A 23,410-nucleotide genomic window follows, 5' to 3' on the forward strand; every position below is an offset into this window, starting at 1 on the left:
GAGGTGCATCTGCACATCGTCTCATCGATGCAAGAAGCGAGGGAAAGGCAAGACCCCCCGTTACATGAGCCGCCAGTGACCAGGAAAACATGGTGTCATAAGAGGAAGAAAGGAACGCTGCCACCAGCGAACGGAAATCTTCGCCTCCTCCAAGGGGGTTCGATTCTTTCGTCGTTACTTCCCTCCTGTAGGTGTGGGGTGGGGGAGGGGGAGGGGGGTGTTTTGTCTGTGCCCGTGATTGGGTCAGTCTTTACTTACAGCTGCCGTGGCAGGGAGGAAAAAAAAGGGAGGAGGAGAGGCTTCAGCGAGAGGCAAAGTAATGACCTCACTCACACGCACACGCACATTCACGAGCTCATCAGCTGCAGCGGAGAGCTCGTTGACCGCCACCACCATCAGCACAAACACACAGGCAGATAACGAGGAAGAGAGTAAGCACTTTGGTCACACCTTGACCTTGTTGGAGATCGTCGCATCCGTCTTGCTGCGGCTACTGCCCTTGTTCCTAGTGTTCGCGGAAGCCGACGGGGATACAGATGCAGCGCCTTGCAGCTCTAGCTCTTCTTTGGGGCGGCGCTGACGCGGGGCGAGAAAGGCCTGGCCGCTTTCCATTGCAATATCCTCCAGACGCTTCGGGGGTGCCGGTGGGAAGATGGTCTTCACCTTGCCTGCCTGTTTGTGTTTTAAATCCTTCATCCTCTCCTTCTTCATCTTGCGCACAGCCTTCTGCTTCTCCTTGTTCGGTTGTGTCTTCTTGTAGACTGGAATAAAACGGGACCAGTCCTCGTGCTTCATGTCCTCGCGCTTGCTCAGCTCGCGCTTGATCAGCAGCTGTTTCAGGCCGTAGATAGGATGAATGTTGTTCATGCAGTCTTCGACAATGCTCCGAACCATCTGTGTGCCCTTCACGGGGCCCATCACCGCAACCGTTTTACCCTGCACGAGGACGTAGCATCCAGTTAAAATTTCTAGTGCCTTGAGGGTCTGCGCCTTGGGCCCGATCAAGCGATCGCGCCGCTTCACAAAGCGCCGCACGCTGCCGCCCTTGACGCCGATGTTGATAATATCGCATGTAATGTCGGTCTGGAAGATCTTCTGCGCCTGAGCGAGAGGAACGTTACGGGCGAGCAGTTTGATGAAGTCGCGGGCGTCGACGATCGCGTACGGGTCCCAGGTGCGGCGGGTCGTCGCCACCGCCATGCTGCCCTCCATCAGGTCGAGCCTCCCGACGAGCTGATGCTGCTCAAGCAGCTCCTCCACTGCAGGCCAGATGCTCTTGATGTAGCTCTCTAAGTACGACGGGAACAAAGTGGCAAATGTCGTTTCGTCCACGCAGCACGCGCCTCCCGGCACGTCCTCCGGCTTGAGAGCCGGTACAACGAACTTGGAGTTGTTGTTTACTGTAGAGGCCATGATGAGACAAGAGCGGCAGCTAGCGTGAAACAGAAAGGGGGAGAGAGTGAGCGGCTACACCGGTCGCTAGGAAATGGGGGAGGTTGCGAGCTCGGGAAGCACGCCTGCTCTCCATACGCACACACACACACACACGAGAAAGAGAGAGAGGCAACTGATGGCTTTGCAGCAGGAACTAAAATACAAAAAAAAGGAGGATGAAGTGGTCGAGGATGTGTATGGGTGTGGCTTGCCGGGGGTAATGCCAATACACGCACACAAACGTTTGTGTGCGTGGGCGGTGGCGCACAGAAAGTCACGCGTTGCACGCTAAGGATGTGCACGTGGGCAGGTGCGGTGGTCGTGCGAGAGAACATTATAGAATCACAACATCAGAGAAAGAGGGAAAGGGAAGGGACAAGTGAACGTGGGGGTGTGCAGCAACGTGAGTGAGAGCGAATGGCGGAGGGTAAAGAGGTGGGGGAACGACAGGAGGTAAGGTACGAGGCCCATGCAGACACAGAGAAAGAGAGAGAGAGAGAGACATTAGAACGGTAATGGAAAGGCGGCAGAGGGCCACCTCTCTCCAAGTAGCAGCTGTGCATGACCTCTGCAGGTGAGCATCATAGAAGCGTAGCGAGTTTGTGAAACGGTGGCGAGAGTGGCTATGTCGCAGGTGCCCCTCAAGAAAATACTCTTCGTTGCGTGTAAGGAATGGGGCAGAGGATTGCACGGCTACAGACACACGCCCTTCCGCCGGCAAGGGCAGCCCTACCGTAGGTGCACACGAAAATAGAATGACTCGCACGCATACCGCGCTGCAAGCACACACACACACACACACAAAAGATGCACGAACGGCATTGACAGGTGCGGTCGAGTTCTGTTCCTCCCCTCCACCTTCCCCACTTATGCAAGCTTGACAGTAATACGACTGGAGTGACAGTCGCACTTCCCCTCGGCTTCACTCATTAAGCGGAGAGAGGCAACTTCGACCAGCAGCACACAAAATGAAGCAGGACGGTGACAACGGATCAAGTAGCTGCAAGAGTGCGCCTCAAAGGGGGGAAGGAGGGAAAGAGAGGAAGGAAAAACATGTGTATGTGTGTGTCTGTGCAAACAATGAACACGCACACTCACGCTGGGAAATTCATACGGTGACTAACAACGAGTTTGAACAGCATTAGCAGGAAAGGCCTAATCACCCCTCCCCGACACGGCTGCAGCGAGCCTCCATACGCGCAACTGGCGGCTGGGACGTTATGGGGAAAGGGAGGGGGTTCGTTGCATCCTCATCTACTCGCATGTGTGCCTATCGGGTGAGTCGTTCACTCAAACTCCCATCCGCCCTGCTCCGTTGCCTTTAGGATGCGGGCAGGAACAATCACCTCGTTTTCAGCCGGCTCTACTACCTGGTCATCATCTAAGGGCACGGCGAAGTCGCCAACCGGTGGGGCCACGTGCACTGAGTTGAACGGGCGCTGCAGCAAACCCGCCAAAGTCTTGCGCACATCGCCGTAGCGGCCGCCCTTTGGACACGCCACAAACACGACCGTATTTCTGCTCTCGCACCGCACGGAGCAGGCAAAGTCCTGAAACAATTTTGTCTGATCCATCCTCTTTTCTCTCTCCCTCTCTCTCTCTGCGTGGGTGGGGATATGGATGAGCGGGGAGGGTATCGAGAGAAGCAGAGCAAGACTCGCGCGTGCACAGATGTGCGTCACTCTCTCTGTTTGTTTGTTTGTTTGTGTGGGTGTGGGTATGGGTGTGGGTATAATTGTTGGCACTGAGCGCTTGCGTGTCTCTGAAGACGGCTACCGGTCACGACGTAGTCCTGGTCGCTCGCGACTGAAAACGCCGTGATGTCTACACGCGCACACGAATAAGAAAGGCAGGTGAGAAGCAACGCAGCTTTCATGCGGATACAACGAGAGCGAAGCGGAGAGCCAGGGGAGGTTTCGACGCAGGCACACCAGTGGAGTGCGTAAGAGAGAGGGAGGAGCAACTGTTTCATCTGCGTCAAACGATGAAAGAGAGGAGAGATGAAGAAGCAGCAGAGCGTCATCGTAAAGCCGCCCACTCATCTCCTCAGCCTCAGTACAGTTGCATGCGCATGGCAGGCTCACTTTTTAATGTACGTCAGCCATAACGGCTCTGGAGCACACACGCTCAGTGCCTTTTCTCGCTTACTTTCCACTGAAACCTTCGTGTACTCTACGAACTGCTTTGCTTCTTATTCATCTCTACAAAGCAGGTCGCTGGTGACAAACATGTAAACATGCAGCACGCAGGCACCCTCACCCACACAGACACGCCATGGCATCGTCATCACTCGAATGTAAAAACTGATCTACTCGTTACAGGCATGAGGAGCTTGTGGACCGATGACGAAAGAAAACAGAAAAAAAAAGAGCGAAGGACGCACAAACAAGAAAGGGAAACAGGAAATACCCAATAATGAGGACAGCAGCAGCAGCGGCGGCACTGGGGTGGGGGAAGGAGGGAGGGGAGAGCAAAAGTGCACTCCCCCCTTCAGCCAGCCAACCAGACAAAACTAAAAGCGCAAAAGAGACAACGGGAGACACAGAGAGGGGTGTCCAGACGGCTGAGGAGAAAGCGGTGGCCTGGTGAGAAAGGCGGGGCGGGGGAAGCCAACAAGGTGGGGCAACTCAACGAGCCCTGCAGAGATGGAAGAGAGGACGAAAAGGGGGAAAGAGAGTCCGGTGATATCACAATGGAGAAATAACATACCCACCTGCACTCTACACGAACACGACATGGCGTGCGTGTACACGGGTTTTTTCCGCCGCTTTCCTTCACGTCGTCCCGCTCTCCTCAGCAATTTCAACACCGAACATACGCGCGAAAAGGAAAGAAGGCCGCGCAGAGAAGCTAAACGCCTTCACAAAGAGGAATCGCCTCAGGGCTGCGGCGGCGGCGTTGCAGGTGACACGCCATGCCGAGGAGCCGGGAGGAGGGTGATGGCGGCAACATGGTCCTCTGCATCCTCCGTCTGCTCCTTCTTGGAACCCGGCTCACCGGGCCGACTCGTGCCCAGTGGCATCGACACAACGCGCTTCGTGACCTGCAGGAACTTCATGCCCTCCACCAGCTCGACCATCTTCTGCTGGCGGTGCAAATACTGCCTTGACAGCTCGGTCGGTTCCACCGGGTCGGCGTTGTAGAGTGCCGCTAGCACGTCATTCAGCGTCAGCAGGCCCACCATGGCTCCGGAAGAGTCGTAGATGACAGCCATATTGGATGGTCCATTGCGGAAGGCAAGGTAGACATCGTAGAGAGACAACTCCTGAGAAAGTTTCATGACCTCGCGGAGGGGGTAATCGCTCACGAGCGGCGGCGGGTCTGGCTGAGTAAAGCACAGCGACGCAAGCGAGTTCACAACAAGGGCGCCAATGATGTGCCGCCGATTCTCGCCAGAGTACACCGGCACACGGCTATAGCCGGCGGTCAAGATGCGCAGAATCGTTTCGCGATCAAGGCTGTCACGAGAGGACAGCATGAAGGCATCCGCTGTTTTCGTGCGTAGATGCTGCTCCACCGTGTCGGTTGAAAGTCGCATAGCCGCCTGCAGCATCTTGACTTCTGAGTCGCGCAGCTGATAGGACGAACTCGTTTTCTCCGTCATCTGCGCGTTCTCATCGCCGCCATCGCCGACTCGCACCGCTGCAACCTCCATCATTGCGCTCTCGTCGTTTTCCCCGAGCTGCGGGCCGACAATCAAGGCGGCCAAATCCTCGCGGTCGAGCAGCTCTTCCTTGTGGCCAAGGACATGGTCAAGCACCTTGCTCATCGGATAGCTCACTGGCGCCGTCACGATAATAGCGAGCCAGATTGCGTGGATGAAGTAGGAGCAAACCGGAATGGCCCAGCGCACAAAAACGGCGAGCGGCATCACCTCACCAGCAAAGAGGACAGCCGTGATGGACACGATAAGGGCTGTGAGCTCGTCAAACATCGCCTCTAGGAGAATCGGCAGCGTCATGACGAATACGGCGTTCATCAAGACGAGCGCCACGAGAGTCCAGTGCTGCAACTTCAGCACTCCGAGCAGCGACTTGGCCTGCTGGCGCTCCTTCGGCGTGCCAGTGGTGGTGAGAACGCGGAGATAGAGGCGGTCGATCGAGAAGAGCGCGATTTGGAGGCCAACGAAGAAACCCGCACCTGCGACGCACAGCACTGCCGCGACACTGTACCAGAGCATCTGTGCATTACTCAGGCCCTCCTCGCCACGCCCGTGGGAGTGAGAGCTTTCCATAGCTCACATGCACCTTAACGATAAAGATGTATATATGTGGGCGTGTAAGTGTGGGTATGTACGTGCCTCTGAGCGCGGATGTGCAGGCATGGAAAGAAGAGAAAAAGCAGGTGAGGCTAATACAGAGAGGCATCGTGAGAGCACATGCTGAGCACATGCACGTGCCCACTTGACAGGGTGGGTACGTCCTGGTTGATGCATCTCAACTGAGAAGTAGCGGGGGAGTGATGATGAGCTGCTCTGCACCACTGCACAAGAACAAGTGGAGAAGGTTCATTGTGTATGACAGGGGGAAAAAGCACACATTAGTCTCTCTGACTCGCATTCCGCCTCCAATGCACGACGCGCAGTTCGCAAATGCGCGTGCACACACACGCGGAGACGTACGCACATCGGTTGTGCCGTCCTTCTGTTATGAGGGTTGATGTTGCTATACGAAGGTTAACGTTAGTGGCACCATTCCTTTTCTTCCCTCCCCTCTCCCCTTTCTCTGTCGCCTTGCTGGAACCCACGATGGTGGAAGAGCGCGACGCGAGCGGTGGCGCATCAGCACAGAGGCACACAGACCGATACGGAGAGCCACAGCTGCAAAACACAGACAAACAGAGCCGAAGAAGAAAAAAAGGGGGAGGAAAAGACAAAACGCCACCATTGCCGCCAACACCGGACACCGTCCCCACGGTCAAACCGCTTCAACTTACTTACGCTTTCTTTTAGTGCGGAACGAAACAACCCAACAACAAGAGCAAGCTAAGACAGTCGAGTCCCAGGCAGTGGCATGCACACAGCTAGGGAAAGCGAGCGTGCCTACACAATGCAGGACGTCACCGGGAGGCATCTAGCCACGTGACTCTACTCGTCTTCCTTGTCATCACCGTCGTCGCCGTCCTCCTCCGAGTCATCCTCGTCGCTGTCATCATCGTCGTCCTCCTCCTCGACGACGATCAGCTCGGACTTGTCACCGGGCTTCATGAGGATCGATGGGCAGATCGAGTGACCCTCGATGAAGGGGCGCATGATGTAGTCCACAATGGCCCACATGTTCGACACGTCAATACCGAACTGCGTGGCAAGCGACGCGGGCGAGTAGGTCTGCACGGAGAGCACCTCGTGCTGCTTATGATCGAACACGCGCTGTCCCTTCTCCATTTTCTCCTCGCACGACACGAAGCCGATCTTCATCAGCTTCGCGTCCGACAGCAGCGACAGCGCCGTCCAGCGCGCGATCTTGCAGCCGTTGTGCGCGTACTCGATGGGCAGGAAAGAGGCAGCGTTCTTCAGAAGTCCCTCGCGGCGCCACGAGGAGTCCTTCTCGCTCACGACACACTGTTCCAGCAGCGCGAAGCAGCGGATTCGGTCGTTCGTGCGCGGCATCAGTGCATCCACTTCGCAACGCACCACGATGTCGTAGCGGTCCGGTGTGCCGTCGTGCAGGATGTAGCGGCGGTAGCTGTACATGCGCGGCTGCTTACGGGTGAAGGGACTGCGGCTCGTCTTGACTTGTGCAAAGCTCTTCGCGCACGCTGCACGCGCAAAGCAGTTGTACACCTTTGTCGACTCCTCGCCCAGAGAAGAAATGCGCTCGGCGCGGTTGTCGGCGCCCTCGGACGGCCGGATCTCATGCCCAGCCGTCTCGCTCACCCACTGCTTGTCGATGTTGCTGTCCTCGCCTTTGACGAGGATCCAGATGTTGTTGTAGTTGAGCACGCGTATGTGCCATGGGTAAGAGGAGCGGGTGCACACCATCAGCAGCGACAGAATTTCATCCGTGACGACCACGAGCGGGTGGCGCTGCACCTCGCCCATGATCTTGCGCAGCTCCGGATCCTCCGTGGTGAGGCCACGCATGAAGTAGTCCTCCTCGTACTTGGACTCGTCGAGCGGTAGCGGGCGGGCACACGTGGCCGCCTCGATGCCGGTGTTGTAGATCGGTGGGGTACCGTAGAGGCCGACTTCAATTACCTTCGGCAGCGCGGTCATGCGGAGCTTCGTCATGTCTGTTTGCTTCATCACGTGCTGCACTACTGCCATCGCCGAGGCGTTGTAGGTGTTCGCCAGCTCCGTCACCTTGCGGCGGTTGCGGCGCTGGTTGGTGTTGCGGTTGTCCTTACCCTTCTTGCCAGCCACCGCCTTTGCGTTGTGCGGGCCGTTGTTGCGCGGGTTGAACATGACTGTCTTCTCGCGCTCCGTGCGCAGAGCGTTGAGACGGGCGTTGTCCTCGACCTGCTTGAATGCCTTGCGCTTGTTGGTCGCCACCACCTCGCCATCGCTATTGCTGTCGCTCACATCCGCCTCTCTCTTGTAGGTAAACCAGTCTAGCGCCTCCAGCGGGTCCGCCTTGGAGTAGAGCTCGAATGGGGAGCCGTCGTCCAGCTGCATCTCCTCCTCGGGAGGACCCCAGGAGAACTGGGGGTTGATGTACAGTTCGGGAAGCTCGAAAGGCATTTTCTTTTCTGTGTAGGGCAGCACACACTGGGTACGTTTGTGTGTGTGTGTGTGTGTGTGTGTGTCCGCGCAAGCAGAAGTAGGGCTATGTGGGAAAACGAAGCAAAGGGGGGGGGCAATTGCACTTGAGTTTACGAAATGAAAGAGGGGAAGACGAAGTTACTGCAGTTGTGCTCATGTGGGTAGAGGTTAATGCAGGACAGAGAGGGAGGGGGGGTGGGAGGGGGGAAAAGAGGAGTTGAAGAGAGGGACGAAGGTGGACAGCACACCTGCCGCCGTGAAGAAGCAGACGGAGAGATCCAATGGGGAAGCAGACTGCTTCCCTGCGCAAAGGGTCTATGCCGCCGCTTCCTCAGCTCGTAGAGCTAATGGCAACGCATCGAGGAAGGAAGAAAGGAGGTGGGGTGTGGTGCTGCACGATGTGTATGCATACGCGGCCTGAGTGGCGTATCGTTGAGGAGGAGCGTCCCTGGTCATCACCGTAGAGGGAGGAAAAGAGGAGAGAGGACGGAGCTCCAAGAAAAGAAGACTCCGTTGAAGCCTCTGCCCACCCCAGAACACCACCGTATCTGCCAACCCACGCACATACGCTCGCGTACAGACCACTGCGGCTACTTCACGAGTAGCAGCAAACACAGCAAGGTAAGAGGTGACAGCCGCGTGAGGCCAGGATCAACAACTCTGTGGCAATTTACTTTTCACGCTTTGCCTTCGGGGGTGGTGGTGATAAGAAGAGCACAAGAGAAGAGAGAGAAAAGCACTTTGGACCACTGCCACAATGGGAGGGTGAGGCGGGGAAACACACCCACATACACACATACACACGCACAGGCCGTGTACAGAGAACTACCGCTTTGCACTCAGAGAGACGAGAATGTGAAGAGGAATTCGCAATAAAGCGCCATGAGAAAGATTTCCTTTTTGACTCCCGGTACCTGCACAAGTAAAAGCCATGCAAGCAGTCCCTCACCTGAACTTCGTGGAGGCGGTAGAGGCGATGCTAGTCATGCTGCTGTTTGGTGGCTGTCAAGTGGTGCTGCCGTTCATGAGGAGTGTCAGGTCCTCGTGAGAGCTGTCCGGGGTGTTGCGCGGGAAACCTGCTGATCGGTGTCCGTCGTATACTGACCTGGGCAACGGGGACGACATAGACGAAAAGGACAAGAAGTTGTCGCTGGTGTCCACTGAGTGAGACGCCGCAGCAGCCGACTTCAGCCACGGGTGCTGAAGCAACTCGTCCGCTGAGGCTCGCTTCATCACGTCCCGCTCGAAGCAGAGGAAGAGGAAGTCGCGGCACGGGTCGGATGTCTCCTCTGGTATCTGTGGGATTTCGTTTGTTGAGCCCACGTAAAACATGGCAGAGTAAACGTTGTCGAATTCCTCTCGCCACGGCGGTTCGCCACCGTTGAGCATCTCAACAACGGTGCACCCGACGGACCAGATGTCCGCTTTGGTGCCATAAGCCTCGCTCCGAATCACCTCTGGTGCCATCCAGAACGGTGACCCCACCAGTGTGCCACACCCCTCCTGGCTGGCATTTGCGATGTTCGCCAGCGACTTGCTGCACCCAAAGTCCGCCAGTTTTGCCACGCCATAGCCGTCGATGAGAATATTCTCGCCCTTGATGTCGCGGTGCACAACGCCCTTGTCATGCAGGTACTGAAGGCCTTTCAAGATCTGGAACGTGTATAGCTGCATAACGGGCTCCGTGAGGTGCGTGAACTTGCGCACAATGGAGGTCAAACTGCCGCCGACGGCAAACTCCATGAACACCAGCATCGTGTCTTGGATTGTATGTGCCCCAAAGTAGCGGATGATGTTGGGGTGAGACAGCTCACGTAGCATGTTTACCTCCGCCTTCACACTCGCCAGCGCCTCGGGGCTCTGGCTGACAACGCTCACGTACTTGACGGCCACCAGCTTGCCGTTCGTGAGAATGCCGAGGTGCACCGTGCCGTAGCTGCCTTTGCCCAGCGCAGGACCGCAGCTGAACGTCTCCATCTCCTCTACGCTGAGGAGATTACTATGCTGTGTGTTGTGTGACATGGCCGGTGCTACATTAGATGCGTCGTTGCCGTAATCGTTGCTGTACGAAGCGACGCTGCTGTGCGACTGCAGGGGTGTATCACCGTCAAAGTCGCTCCCGCTGAAGATAAACGGCCGCAGCAGCCGATGTATCTCAAAGCGGTAGCGCTCCTGCTTTTCCAGGTACTCGATCCGCATCCGGGCAATGGCGTTGAGGATGTTCTCCCGCTCGATTGGGTCGACGCAGGCGTACACCTCAAACTTTAGGTCATGAATGCGGTTGCGAATCTGTAACATGGAGCAGCGCAGGGCGTCAATAGAGACGTCGCCGGTGGCCGTCGTCTGCTCCTGCACAAAGAGAACGTTCCGCCAAAAGTTGATAAAGAGTGAGATGACGAGCGCCGCCGCGACGACGCGGAACATGGTCGTGCCTTGTGTGCAACTCGTGTACACCCCGCTGCGCACCAGCGCCGCATACACGGTGAGCGAGAGGTACACGTAGAAGGACTGCAGTGACAGGGAGAACATAAACCTGTTCACGTTCTTGTACGGCGTCCCCGGGAAGCGCCACAGAAAGGTGAGCCGCACTAGCTGAAAGAAGATGCAGTTGAAGACTACACACATTGGGTTGTTGTAGAAGACCTTCCACATGACTGTCTCCCACATCTGCGTTGAGAAGTGCAGAAACATGTTCGACGCTCGCACTCTAAGATCCATGTGAGGGATGAGGATCTGGTTCGTCAGTATGCTCGACGGTGTCATGACACCCATCGACAAGAAGGAGATGACAGAGATGGCGACCCAAATATCCTGCCGCATCGGCTCGTATGTAGGCACATTGCGCAACAGGGTCGGCCACGCAATCGCATCGACCACAGACGACATGAGGGGTCCCAAAAAAATGAAGTTGAGAATGGTCAGCACCGTGTAGAGCTTCTGCACAACGTCCAGTAAAAATGGCTGCCTGCGGCGCAGGTACGATATCAGCCAGCTGCCCCGCTTTTTCACGTAGAGAAATGCCAACAGCCACACAATGTAGAAGAGACCGACCTTTCGGGAACGGCTGATCGGCGTCTGGTGGTGCGGCATGAGAAGACCCATCCCGCGCATAAGTATGCCGGCCACCGATGGCAACGGTGCTGGCAGCCCTGGGTGAAAGGCGGCCATGGCGTTCAGAAAGTTGATGATGATGAGTCTGCAGAAGGAGAGGTAGTTGATGGCGCTGTAGCTCAGCTCGTCCCACGTCAGCGTGAGCTGCAATGGACACGGCGACCGCACGTCGTTCCACCATTTCTTGTACGTGTACCCCCACATACTCAACAGAATGTGAAACGTGCCAAAGCAGCAGGCGATGCCGAAGAACGTCATCCACATCATGTCTTGCCGCGTAGGCTGATCAGCTGGCGGGTCGTACGCCTGGCGCATCCAGTAGACGTTAATGAATTGGCGGCGTGAGTCGTAATCGAGAATGACGTCATCTGGACACGTCATGTCAGGCCGGAGGTTCGCCAGGGCTCTCTTGCGCAGCTGCGCGTCGAGACGGTCCACCGACTTGATGGTGTCCGTGCCGTCCAGGCTGGCCTGTGCCGTGTCGCTGTCCTCGGCGGCGATGTCGTCATCACTGGCGCTCAGGCAGCGGAAGTGCAACGCTCGCGCGTTTGGCGCGAGGTAGAGGCGCCCCTCTACCAGAAGCTCGTTGATGCACGACCCCGCCGAAACACCGTGTAGCTCGATGATGCCCTCCTCCCTCACCTCCACCAGACCCTTCAGAACGGTATTTCGCGGGTCGTTCACGACAAGAGTGCCCTCGATGATGATGTGACGCGCCATCACCATGCCATGGGTTAGGGAAAGGGTTGAGCCAGCCCGCACGATAATTGTGTCTTTGGCGACTATGGGAACAGGGTCGGGGACACGCGTGTGACTGTGAATGAGGGCAATCTCATCGAGGGAGAAAGACGCGGAGCTGCGTAGATACACTTTTTCGCCGAGCGCCAAACCGCTATGCAAGGGAGGAGCGATGCGAAGGTGGTGCCGACATAGAAGCGACAGCGTCTCCAACTCGGAAAAAATGCAAAAAGTCTCGTGCAGCAGCGCCCAGTCCGCCGGGTCCTCTAACTTCAGTACTGCGCCGTTGATCGTGCCGCCCGACGGCGCCTGCACACATCCGCGCAGCACAAGCCGTCCCCTCATCTCCAGATGCTGCGACATCGGCAGATACACCTCACACACCTGCGTCACCACGACCGCCGGGTCGCTAGCGACAGTGTTGTTGAAGGTATCGAGCGAGGGCACGATGTCCTTCACAGTGGCCGCGTCGTCACGCGTGCTGAGGTCAACCACCTCGTCCAGGCGAGAGGTGTCAATCACAAACATCGTCGCGTTTGCCGGTACAAAGAACGATGTGGTGAGCGGCAGTGAGTAGCCTGCCAGCTTGGTGAAGGTGCGGTGAAAGTTGAGGGCATCTTCGGACATGTTGCCGTATAGCGCAGCCACACCGCTGACCTGCAGAATCATGTTGCCGATGAAACGCACGGTGATAAGGTCGGCAAGGAGGCGACCATGAAACACCACCTTGGCAAGCACGCTGGATGTCACGAAATTGGCGTTTGTCACGTGCACGAGGGTGTCTTCGCCAAACTGCGAAGTGCCGTAGACGACGACAGAAATCGGGTCAACCAGTCCGACGCCGAAAAGAGCGCGAATGGTGCCCTTCATCGTGAGCGAGTTGAGCACCACATCATCGCCCAAGAGCCGCACCACACCATCGCCCGAGACGGTCGCTGAAACAAAGACGCACCCTCTCATCAGCGTCAGAACAGACATCTCCTCCACCACTACTGTGCCGCCAAGATGAACGTTGTAGGCCGTGAGAAAAGTTCCGCTCTTTAGCGTCACAGTCGACTCTTCAAAGCTTGAGGCGTCGGTGAGGTTGACCTTGCCTAACAGCACCACTGACCCACCTTGGAAGACGAAGCGGCCGGTGAGCAGCGCGTAGGTGCGCTCGTCAAGCGCGATGATGCGAATGACGCCGCCTGGGTAGTTCGTAATCGCGTTGTGCCGCTCAGAAGAGCGAACGCTGCTGATGCTGTCCGCTCCCATGCTCGAGACGGCAAGCGTCAGGTTGCCGTAGTTGTGGATCGCCCCCTCCAGCTCCATGGACAGTCGCTGCACGTCAATCGTCATCTCGCCGTAGTTGTAGAGCGGCACGGTCAGCTGCCGCGTCTCGTAGCCTTGGGTGGTGATCTTTGAGTAACCCGTGCAGTTGATAAGGCCTTTACCAGAGATGCTGCCGCCAGACCAGACGAAGTGCGACACGTTCAGGCTGCGCTGGCGCAGGTTGAGGCTTCCCCTATCCTGGACGTTGAGTCGCGTGACTGAGGCAGACTGCAGCAACTTGACATCTTGGTCGATCAGTACATTCGGGCTGTCGCTGTCGATCACGACATCCGCGCCCCGCTCTACCAGTAACGTTGACACCCGCACGTACATCGGAGAGCCTTCGCGGTGGTAGCACACGTGGTAGATGCCTCGCTTGTGGAATGTACCTAAGAAGCTCACGCGCGAGCTGCTGCTGAAGAAGAGGTCGACAAAGAAGACGTTCTCAGACGTGAAGTCGCTGCACAACTCATCCGTGATGACCGCTGTGTCACGCTCCGTCAAGTTGGTGCCGTAGATGGTACCGGTGAACTCCAAGTCTGCGTGCACTTGGGGCGGATCCGTCGAGACCCCTTCCGGACCCGCCACCTCGTACGAGCTCATCAACTTCACGCACAGAAATGGCAGCGTGTCTGGATAGGGCGTGTAGCAGAGGGTCTGCACCCCGCCACGATGGGGGGTAAAGCGATAGACGTTATCGTGGATGTCCCAGTGGCTGCCGCGCACAAAGGCGCTGCGCGTGTGCAGGCACGTGTGCCCCTCCATCACCCGCAGCTGCCGCTCCAGCGCGAACTTGTCAGAGACGGTGCTGGCGGCGCCGGTGAGAGGAATGGAGATGGACCCGCCGGTGACGAACATTTCCGGCGGCGGGTTCCACCGCGCCTCATCCAGCTGCAGAAGCAATTTCTTGCTCACAAGGAAAGCGTCTCCAGCGAGGCAGTTGTTCGGCAAGTCCTGTAGCCCAAGTCTGCCCAGTTGCTCAAACAAGGAAAAGGGCAGGCAGGGGATGATGAGCGCTGACGTGTGCGCCGGCAACACCCACTTCCTGCCTGCGAACGTCACTTTCACGGCATCTCCGTTGGGACTCACCTCGATCGTACTATGGGCGAGAATATCCTCTACGAGGCGGCGCCACCATGGCCACGCATTCGTGCGGTTCAACTCATGGGCCGCCGCCTCTCCGTGAGCCGAGTGCCTCGGGGGGTGCACGGCAGTCCCCGTGTCGTCCACGAGGCGCACGCTGTCTGTCAGGATGGAGACCATGATGGAACGAACAAGTGTAATGTTTTTCGGAAACGTTGGGATGGACAACTGAATGGAGAAGGTGCTGCCACCGCGCTGCACCATCTCCTCCGTCAGCCCGTAGTACACGGAACCGTAATAGTGGACTGCCGTGGCCTGGGCAAACAAGATCGGCCCCATCGCTGCTTGGCCACCGAATCCCGAAAGGTCACACAGTGGCGACTCAAAGTCGCTCCATAGCATGCATAGAAGTTGAAGCAGCAGGAATATAAAAAGTGCGCCTCGAGGCGAGGAGCGCCTGCCGTGGTGGCGGCCGCACGAAGCGTATGAAGGTCCATGACCATCAAAGCACGGCAATGCCGTCGATGAAGTCATTGATGCTTGAAGAGACTGCGACCGTTGATGGCAAGTTGCTTTTCCTGTGCACAGTGTCAGAGACAATTTGGGCTTATATGATGCACCTAAACGCGTCACGTGCGTCAGGGACGCTCCATTCACATCGGCGCCTTGTCGTACAATACGCAGCGTCTCTATGGTCGTTGTGGTGACGGTGTCCCTCCCTGAAGAACAGCTCATCACCGGTTCGGTCTCAGTCACATGATGCTGACAAAGTGATTGCTGGAGGCGATCGCGCAGCGTCAACAGCACAATCGGCTGCCAATGACTCATTTGCAAGCGGATAGAGAATGAGAATGACGAGGGAAGGGTGACGCGCCGAATCTCTCTCTCTCTCTGCAGACTGTGCTGTTGCGGTCGGTGGAAGCGAGAACGAACGCAAAACGCTTTGGTCGGCAAAGGACAGCGTATATAACACGGGGTGGAGGTGTGTGGGTGTGGGCCTACCAAAGACACTACCGTATCTCACCTCCTACTTCGATTTCCTCGCTAGCGCAATCACACTCGCAGATGACGATAAAAGCGATTAGTGCAAACACAAATCCCTCCAAAAAAGAGGTTTAATACAAATAAGGCCTGAGTCAAAGTAAATGAGCGAAGAAAACAAAAAAAAAAAAGTAAGCAAAAAAAGGCGTGGCTCGCTGTGATCAATCGCCAAAAATCAAATCGCGGACAATGGGAAATTGACTGGCCTCCCTCCTTCTTGTTGTGCTCAGCCCCCCAGGGGGTGCCCACCAGACCCTCACAGCAAACGTCCACTCGACCCCTCGTTACACGCCTCTCAGCGGCTTTTCCCCTTCTCTCCACCGCTCCAAGAGAAGGGAGCGGCTGTAGAGACTCCACGGAAGGAAAGCAAGCAGAGGGGCGGCCGCTAAAAAAAAAAGAGCGCGCTCAAAGGAGGATGGCAATGTCAGGCAGAGACTACTTTTTCCCTGATTCATGCACGCCAAAGAGGATATGGGCGTGGGTGCGTGTAAAGCGCTCGGCAGTGATGAGGATAATAATACTTTCTCGTGAGCACCTTTTCCGCTTGCTGTGCAACTACAGGTAATCGCCTACTTATGTTGCCTCAAACACAGGAGGCAATTGAGGCAATCTCTACAGCACGAAGGAACTGACACAAGCAGTAGCAGCAGGAAGGAACGAGTTGACGAGATGGAAGAAGAGGCGAGGAAACGAGACTCGCAGAGGGCGCACGAGCATCCAAAAAGAGTCTATCAAGGAAGAGGTAAGTTGGTGACAGTCGCTCAGTCTCGTAGTTAGCGAGAAGAAGTGACTTGCGCAGCGCGAAAGACGGTACAGGGAAGGAGGAGGCGCACAATCCACAGCAAGGAAGAGTGAAAGAAGAGGCTAAATTCCGCTGTAGGTACGGTACGGAGCAGAAGGGCTGAGAGGCGGGGAAAGAGCCTCAAAGAATGAAACGACAAGAGGCAACAGAAGCGGTGCGCGTTTAGACGGAAAGAGGCTGGCAATGCAAGCAAATGAGAGGGAAACAATGGAGCCTCAGCAAACAGTGCAAATAAGTGGGGAGAGTAAAGCAACAGCAACAACAACAAACATAAACTGAAAGGGAAAGACACGTCCACGTCGTGCTCCTCAGCCTCTTCTGCGTTGCTGCTGCTGCTGCTGGTGTTTATTTATTTATTTATTGGTGTTGCGACTGCCTTGTTAGCGTGTGCTTTTCTTTTGCTGCTCTTCTCACACCCCTCGAGCATCTGCCTTGGCGCGTGTGCACGTGTGTGTGTGTGTGTGTGTGTGTGTGTGTGCTGCACAGGCCTTCTTTTCTTCTTCTTCTGAAATAAAGAAAGAAAAATAAGAGTCAAGGAATCGAGAGTGGACTGGGCAGGTGCAGTACACCAGCACACGAGGAGAAGGGGGAAGGGGGATGGAGAGGGGGGAAGGGAGAAAGGGCAAACACGAAGGAAGAAGCAGAGGAACAACGGCGTCGACGAAGCGAAGAAACGATACAAGAAAAGAGAGAGCAAGACAAAACACGTCCGCACACCGCGCACGAAAACGCCTAAGGCGTGCGTGTTGTTGTTGATAATGATGTGAAGAGGGCAAGAGAGGTGAAAAGGAAAGAGGAGGGGGGCACCTGGCAAGAGAAGAAAAGAAGCGGTGTCGACGGCGGCGTGGAGTGTAGTACGAGCAAGCAGAAAGGGAAAAAAAAACAGTGAGCAAAACAGCAGAGTGAGATGAAAGTATTTCCCTTGTATTGCTTTTTTCGTCAGCTTTGGATGTAGTGGGCTAAAGCACTGTCGGCGACACAGATTATACGTCTTTGGTATATATATATATATATACGTATATGTGGGCGTGTAGGTGTGTAGGTGCGTGTTCAACTATAGCGGGTATGTGTCGTCTTCTTTGTCTAAGGGTTACTTTGCATTTGTGTGTGTGTGGGTGTGGGTGTGGGTGTGGTGCATGTTGACTCGCACGAACACGGGTAGGGAAAGTGATCGAGAAGTCGCAAGAGAGGGACAGAGAGGGGGGAGGGGAGGTGAAGTGAGGATAACGTGGTGCAGCCCAAAGACACGCCGAAACAGAAGACGCAGAGTGAAGAGCGAGAGGGTCCTCAGGCAAACAGTGCAGAGGTCCATGTGTCTCACCGCCTTCGGAGGGGGTCGCGAAAGAGGCAGAAGAAACCACGACGGTGACAACGATGAATAAGTGGCCAATCGCCTCAATGGCAGTGAGCCGTCACCCGACTCTGTAGTGACGGGGACGAGCTACAAGCGTGGCGAAACGCGTCTTGGCCGCTCCTATGTTCTCATCCCCTCTCATTAACCGGTTTGCTGTCGCTCGCACCGCATCGCGCCAGACTGCTCCCACCCCGCAGCCTAATGGAAAAAGCGGAGTGGGAGTGCGAAACGGTTGGCCTGAAGACGACATTCAAAAGGGAGTCGATCGGTGTACGCGCATGTACAGAGGCGAGCAAATCGCTGAGACGCATTGCTCGACTTGGGGTGCTTTTCTTATCATTTCGGATGAGAATGACTAACAGAACGAGAGGGATAGCAAAGCACCAGGAGATGAAGAAGACTATGGAGATGAGGGAGAGAGAGAGAGTGGGAAACCTGCTGCGCGCAGCACCCGCTCATCCACAGACGCATAGGCACTCAAGAACACATGTACTAACAGTGAGGAGTGAGGAGGGAGGAGGGAGGAGTGAGGAGGGGGGGGGAGTGCCTGGGAAACGGAGTCAACAAGTTGTGCGCAGACACACCTATCAAGCTATACAAGCACACACACTCAAGCACACACACACACACACACACACACACTCAAGCACACACACTCAAGCACACTCAAGCACACACACACACACACACTCAAGCACACACACACACACTCAAGCACACACACACAAGCACACTCTCTCTCACTCAAGCACAGGGAGAGGGTGAGAAGCGTTAAAGACGGAAGCACGAGAAGCAGGAAAACGAGAGGAGTACAGCAGCAACGCACGAGTGGAACGAAACATGCACAGAAAAGACGCAAATAACAGAGAGAAGAGAAGCAGCCACGCGACAAGCCACGAATTATAACAACACTATAGGAAACATACATGCACGCACACACGCACAGGCCTTCGCGCAACACAGACGGCATCTGAAGAGAAAGACTCGCAACAGAGCCCACGTACAGACACGCATACAGACAACGAGAGATGAGAACACGACAGGCGAAAGAAGGGAACAGTAAAGGAGAAGCAGTGGCAGTGACAAACAAGAAAGTGCGTCACAAGTCACGTCGCTACACAAAGTAGTGATGAGTATGAGTTATAAAGAAGGCCGCTCTTCGCCTTTTTTCTACTCAATGATGCTGCGGAGTAGCCGCTCAAATAGGTTGGAGCTGCGGCGGTGCTGCTGATTGGCACAACGAGCTTGCAGCTCCATAAGCTCTTGCGTGGTGCGCCATAGAGCCTCCTCGCGTATCATCTCCTTCTGTATCGTCCTCTCTGCGAGCTCCTGCAGTGCCGTCGTAGCGTTGCTCTCGCGCTCGCGTAGCTCCTTGTTGCGCAGCTCCGCTTGTCGAAGAACAGCGGCGCTCTGTTCACGCTCGGCGTTGATCGCCTCGAGCAGCCGCTTCATCTTCTGCTTCTCGTCCTGCTCCCGCCGCAACTGCACCTCCAACTCGCGCTGCTTCGTTGCCTGGATGTCAAGCTGGCCCTTCTCCGCCTTGACGAGGTCTTGATAGCGCTCCGGTAGATGGCAGCACGGCTCGAGGCCCAGCGCCTCCATCTGATTGATGAGCCGCGCACTTAGCGTCGCCATGTACTGCAGCATCGCGTTCTTCTCGAGCAGCATCTCGTCCTTCATCTCCAGCTCCGTGTCCCGCTCCTTCAGCTGTTCCTCAAAGACCGTCTGTTCGGTGGTGGGTGAGTCCGTCGCCCCTGCCATCTGGTGCGACTGCATCACAAGTAGCGCCACGAGAAGCTTGCGGTTGTGCGTACGGAGCTGCCGTAGTAGCGCGCTGTACTCCTCGAGCGGTAGCCCCTCCACCGGCTGCGTGCCGCTCGACGACGCCTCGTGCGGTGTCTCGCCGGCGTCACGAAGAAGCGCCTTCAGCTCCTCTATGTACCTTTGATCCTTGTCGTATGCCGACACCGCTTTAGACAGCTGCGTTTCAAGCTGAGCGATCAGGTCATCCCGAACCTCGATCTCTTGATCCTTGAAAAGAAGAACGAGTGCGGTGTCGGTGTTGCCAGCAGCCACCAGCGATTCCTCCGTCTGACAGTCGGCACTGGAGCTCTCCCGGAGCAAGGCGGAGGCGTCAAGGCGAGCGGGACAGCCCCTCGCATTGCCGGCGTGAGCAGACCCAGCCTCCCTATCCTCCGTGCGGCACCCGGAAGTGCCTTGCACGGCAATGCCGTGAAGTGAAAGTGTACGTTCCAGCTGCTGAACGCGCTGCACGAGGGAAGCCCTCTCACGACTGCTGTCCGCCAGCTGGCAGTTCAGCTTTTGAATCATCCTTTTGTACGCCTTTTGCATGGCCTTTGCCTTTGGCCCCATCTTGTGCTCCCCGTCAGCGGCGTTGACAGGGTCGCCACGCCCCTGCCCGTGTGCGGCACTGTCGCACACGTCCGCCGCGCCCTCCTCCTCGTCCTCTGCAAGGATGCGCTTCAGAGCGTCGGGGCCGTCCAGCAAGTTGCGGCGTCGAGCCATAGAGTCGCGCACACGCGCTTCGTTCAAGCGTCTCACCTCTGCCTGGAGCTCATCTCGCTGGCTGCGCAGTTCGTCAATGTCTGCCTGCATGAGCAAGCGCAGACTTTCAAGCTCTTCGGGGTCGACCAGCTCAGCCCGCTTCTCACGAAGCACTTGCAGTTCCTCGTTTGACTCGCTGATTTCAACACCGACGTGAAGAAGCTTCTCGTGCAGCCGCTCCGCCTCCTGCTGCAACTTCGACACTTCCTCCATGCGATCGTGCGCCAACATTGAGGCGCGATCCAGCTGGGTGGACAGGTCCACTACCTTGTTGTAGTTGCGCTCCACCTCACCCTGTAGGCGGGCCTGCATCTCCTCCACCTGCGAGACGTCAAGGAAGGTCTCCGGAAAGTCGATGTCCGCCTGCACCGTGCCACCGAAAGAGCGCACCTGCGCAGTAAGGACGTCGATGGTGGCGTGTAGGCGGGCTGTGTCATTGGCACGTGAGGCGAGAATGGCGTCTTTCTCCGCGAGCTGCTGCAATGCGCGCACGAGATCCTCGTTCGTCCCCCCACGGGCGCTGTCGAGCTTCCGCTGGAACTCCTCGACCAAGCGCTCTCGCGCCAACTTCATCTCCATCAAGCTCTTCGCCTCTTGGTGCTTCTGCTCCTTGATGAACTGTGTGATCTCCTTCGATTGAATCTCGTCCTGGTACCCGATCTCCTCCTGCTGTTGGTCCTGCAGGTTCTCGATCTCTGCCTGGTAAACCTCCTTGAGGTTTCGGATCTGCTGCTCGCTCGCCCCTGACGCGGTCAGGTGCTGCAGTTCCGCGGTGAAGCGCCGCTCGAGGTCGCCGCGGTCGCGCTGATAGCGCTCGAGCAGTTCCTGCCGCTCCGCGTCGCGGCTCGCGATCTGTACCTCCAACGAGCTAATCCGCTCGTCCCGCTCATTCAGCAGACCCATGAGCTTCTTCGACAGCTTCACGTAGTCCACCGTAACAGACACCTTTGCCTCCACTTTGACGGCCATGGCTCGCAGACCAAACTGAAGCGTGTTGGTTGTTTCGTACAGGTGCTCGCTACTGGGGCCAACGGTGAGAATGATTGAGGTGCGACTGCGCCCGCCGATTGAGTCTTGCAGGATGCGTGTCAGCTTCGCATTGCGCCACGGAATATGCTTCGTGCCGGCGGAAAGGGAGCTGACGACGTGGCCAAGAGCTAGGAGAGATGCGTTGATTGTCTTGGCCTCATCCTTGCGTACCGGGTCGGCATTGGTGATGCCAGTCTTGCTAAAGCGCTCATACCCGGCGAGATCGATGAACGTGACCTTGCCGCGCAGTTTACCTTTGCTGATGTCCACCGTGTCCTCAGAGGTGATATAAATGATCATGGCGGTGTGTCCGCGGCTCGACTCTGCGTTCATGGCAGTTGACCCAACAACACGGCGCGCGTTGCCCTCGTTGTAGAAGCGCATGAAGTCCTTCGAGCTCGTCAGGGTGTGTGAGGTGCACCCTGCCAGTGACACCCCTTTCTCCTCCTCGTAGTGGATTTCCACGCGATCCCTGCCCTCGTGTACCATCAAGTCGCCAAGATTATCTCGATAGATCTGCACAAATTGCCCTGTCACCGTGTAGGTACGCGTCGGGTCGCTCACCTCGTTGGCTTGAATCGTCTTGAAGATGTACTTTGCTGCACGGGGGATGATGCCGAGGTGCTGAGGGTCGGTGTTGCACATCGTATAGGACTTCCCGGTGCCCGTCTGGCCGTAGCACATCAACGCAGAGCAGAAGCCCTTGAAAGCGTGGTCAATACACGGTACTGCGACGGATTCGAACACGTCTGCCTGCTCGGCGAGCGGGCCGAAGCTGCCGTCAAGGTCGTAGTGGCGCTCATCTTTCACGACGACGCGTTTGTCCTCCAGCGTGACGAGTGGGTGGCCGCCTTCCTTGTAATCCTTCTTGATGGTTGGGCGCAGTCGGCAGTACACCAGACACCGAGAAAGGGCCTGACCATCGTCGCTGCCTTCAACAGCGCTACCGTTGCCGCTGGGGCGCCCTTTAAAGGGCACCTTGACCGGCTTCGTCGTCTTTGCCCTCGCGGCGTCCGACGCTATCGAAGGCGGAGAGGCTGCCGTTACTAAACCGCAGTTGTCCTCGTCAAGCGCATCCCCCGAGCGGAGACATGCATCCTCGTCTTCTATTGCCGATGCGGTGTCTACACTCAAATCTTCAGCGGAATTCATCAGATACTGTTATGGGAGGAAGAGGATTCAATCCTCTACAAGGGGGAAGGAAGAAAACTGCGTAATGCTTCGCAGCTGTCCAGGACGTTGACACTTGTGTTCAGTGACGGAGCGGAGGTCGACACTACCCAAGACACACAAAGCGAACGACTGTGCAGCCCAAGAGAGCAGTACCTCCGCTCAAGGGAAGGAAGGAAGGAAGAAAAAGAGCTCTTACAGAGGGAGATGCGGAGAGGAGGGGATGAAGACGCTGTCAGTAAGGTGCGGTACTGCCTTCCTCCTCCGCGCGTATGAGGGTGTGGAGGCCAAATGGTAAGCAAAGAGTGCTGCTTTTTGTTTTTCTTCTGCGACTGTGGGGTGCGAAACAGAGCGCCTGGGGCCCTTTGCTGGCGCAGAAGGAGAGTCAGCCCGCAGTGGTCAAAAAGCGTTCAAGAACGACTCCACGCGCGGCGCCAACGCGTCCCTGCGTACGACTCTCGCCCCTTCCCTTTCTTTTCTCTCTCTCTCCCCCTCGACAGGCCTGGAGCGTGGGGGCCCTCACCCTGTGTGAATGTATACGGACTGTGTGGGGAGGAGTGGGGGAGACGAGGTGCGTAAATTGGGTGAAAGGTGCCTCTCGTGTTGTTGTCGCTGTTTGCCCTCGCTGTTCCTGAGGTCTCTCATCTATATGGGCCCACAGCAAGGCGATGGTGAGATGAGTGGCAGCCGTGTTGGTGACTCACTCCTACTAGCAAACAGGCACACACAGACTGGGATACGAGACTGCACAAACGCTCGGCGACAGCAAACGCTCAAAAAAAGGAGAACAAAGGGGAGGAGGCAGTATGGTAGACGGTGAGGGAGAAGGGAAGAGAAGAGCAGTTGTGCAAAGCTGGCTTCACTTTTCTCGCGAGTGCGGGCAACACGCGGTCATGGAGCTTCTTCGCTGAGATGCTATGAATACCGTGGGGAAGAGGAGGCATGCCAGCTGACCTTGTGTTGCCACAAGGCAATATGTCCTCTCCAAAGGAAACGAAAAAAAAAGAGGAATGCAGTGATCTTTACGGGTTGTGACGAGGGGCTGCACCAGTGCACATGTATGTGCACCCAT

General features: G+C 56.5%; 6 protein-coding genes across 6 annotated transcripts; all 6 read right to left on the reverse strand.

Annotated features, from left to right (window-relative positions):
- Nucleotides 1-444: 444 nt before the first annotated feature.
- On the reverse strand, nucleotides 445-1,413 carry LBRM_30_3000 (conserved hypothetical protein; the record flags this gene model as incomplete). Its single annotated transcript, XM_001566875.1, has 1 exon — nucleotides 445-1,413. The coding sequence occupies one exon, from the start codon at nucleotides 1,411-1,413 to the stop codon at nucleotides 445-447; it is 969 nt and encodes a 322-aa protein (XP_001566925.1).
- Nucleotides 1,414-2,720: 1,307 nt separating this feature from the next.
- LBRM_30_3010 (conserved hypothetical protein) lies at nucleotides 2,721-3,008 on the reverse strand (the record flags this gene model as incomplete). The annotated part of the gene is made up of 1 exon (XM_001566876.1): nucleotides 2,721-3,008. One exon carries the CDS (start codon nucleotides 3,006-3,008, stop codon nucleotides 2,721-2,723), a length of 288 nt encoding a protein of 95 aa, XP_001566926.1.
- Nucleotides 3,009-4,312: 1,304 nt separating this feature from the next.
- Nucleotides 4,313-5,668, reverse strand: LBRM_30_3020 (conserved hypothetical protein; the record flags this gene model as incomplete). Its single annotated transcript, XM_001566877.1, has 1 exon — nucleotides 4,313-5,668. The coding sequence occupies one exon, from the start codon at nucleotides 5,666-5,668 to the stop codon at nucleotides 4,313-4,315; it is 1,356 nt and encodes a 451-aa protein (XP_001566927.1).
- Nucleotides 5,669-6,520: 852 nt separating this feature from the next.
- LBRM_30_3030 (eukaryotic translation initiation factor 3 subunit 7-like protein) lies at nucleotides 6,521-8,113 on the reverse strand (the record flags this gene model as incomplete). The annotated part of the gene is made up of 1 exon (XM_001566878.1): nucleotides 6,521-8,113. The coding sequence occupies one exon, from the start codon at nucleotides 8,111-8,113 to the stop codon at nucleotides 6,521-6,523; it is 1,593 nt and encodes a 530-aa protein (XP_001566928.1).
- A 1,026-nt stretch (nucleotides 8,114-9,139) lies between these two features.
- Nucleotides 9,140-14,779, reverse strand: LBRM_30_3040 (protein kinase-like protein; the record flags this gene model as incomplete). Its single annotated transcript, XM_001566879.1, has 1 exon — nucleotides 9,140-14,779. The coding sequence occupies one exon, from the start codon at nucleotides 14,777-14,779 to the stop codon at nucleotides 9,140-9,142; it is 5,640 nt and encodes a 1,879-aa protein (XP_001566929.1).
- Nucleotides 14,780-18,744: 3,965 nt separating this feature from the next.
- LBRM_30_3050 (putative kinesin) lies at nucleotides 18,745-22,320 on the reverse strand (the record flags this gene model as incomplete). Its single annotated transcript, XM_001566880.2, has 1 exon — nucleotides 18,745-22,320. The coding sequence occupies one exon, from the start codon at nucleotides 22,318-22,320 to the stop codon at nucleotides 18,745-18,747; it is 3,576 nt and encodes a 1,191-aa protein (XP_001566930.1).
- Between the last annotated feature and the right edge of the window lie 1,090 nt (nucleotides 22,321-23,410).

The sequence above is a fragment of the Leishmania braziliensis genome, chromosome 30 (assembly GCF_000002845.2).
Source record: "Leishmania braziliensis MHOM/BR/75/M2904 complete genome, chromosome 30".
In the NCBI taxonomy this organism is placed as follows: Eukaryota; Euglenozoa; class Kinetoplastea; order Trypanosomatida; family Trypanosomatidae; genus Leishmania; species Leishmania braziliensis.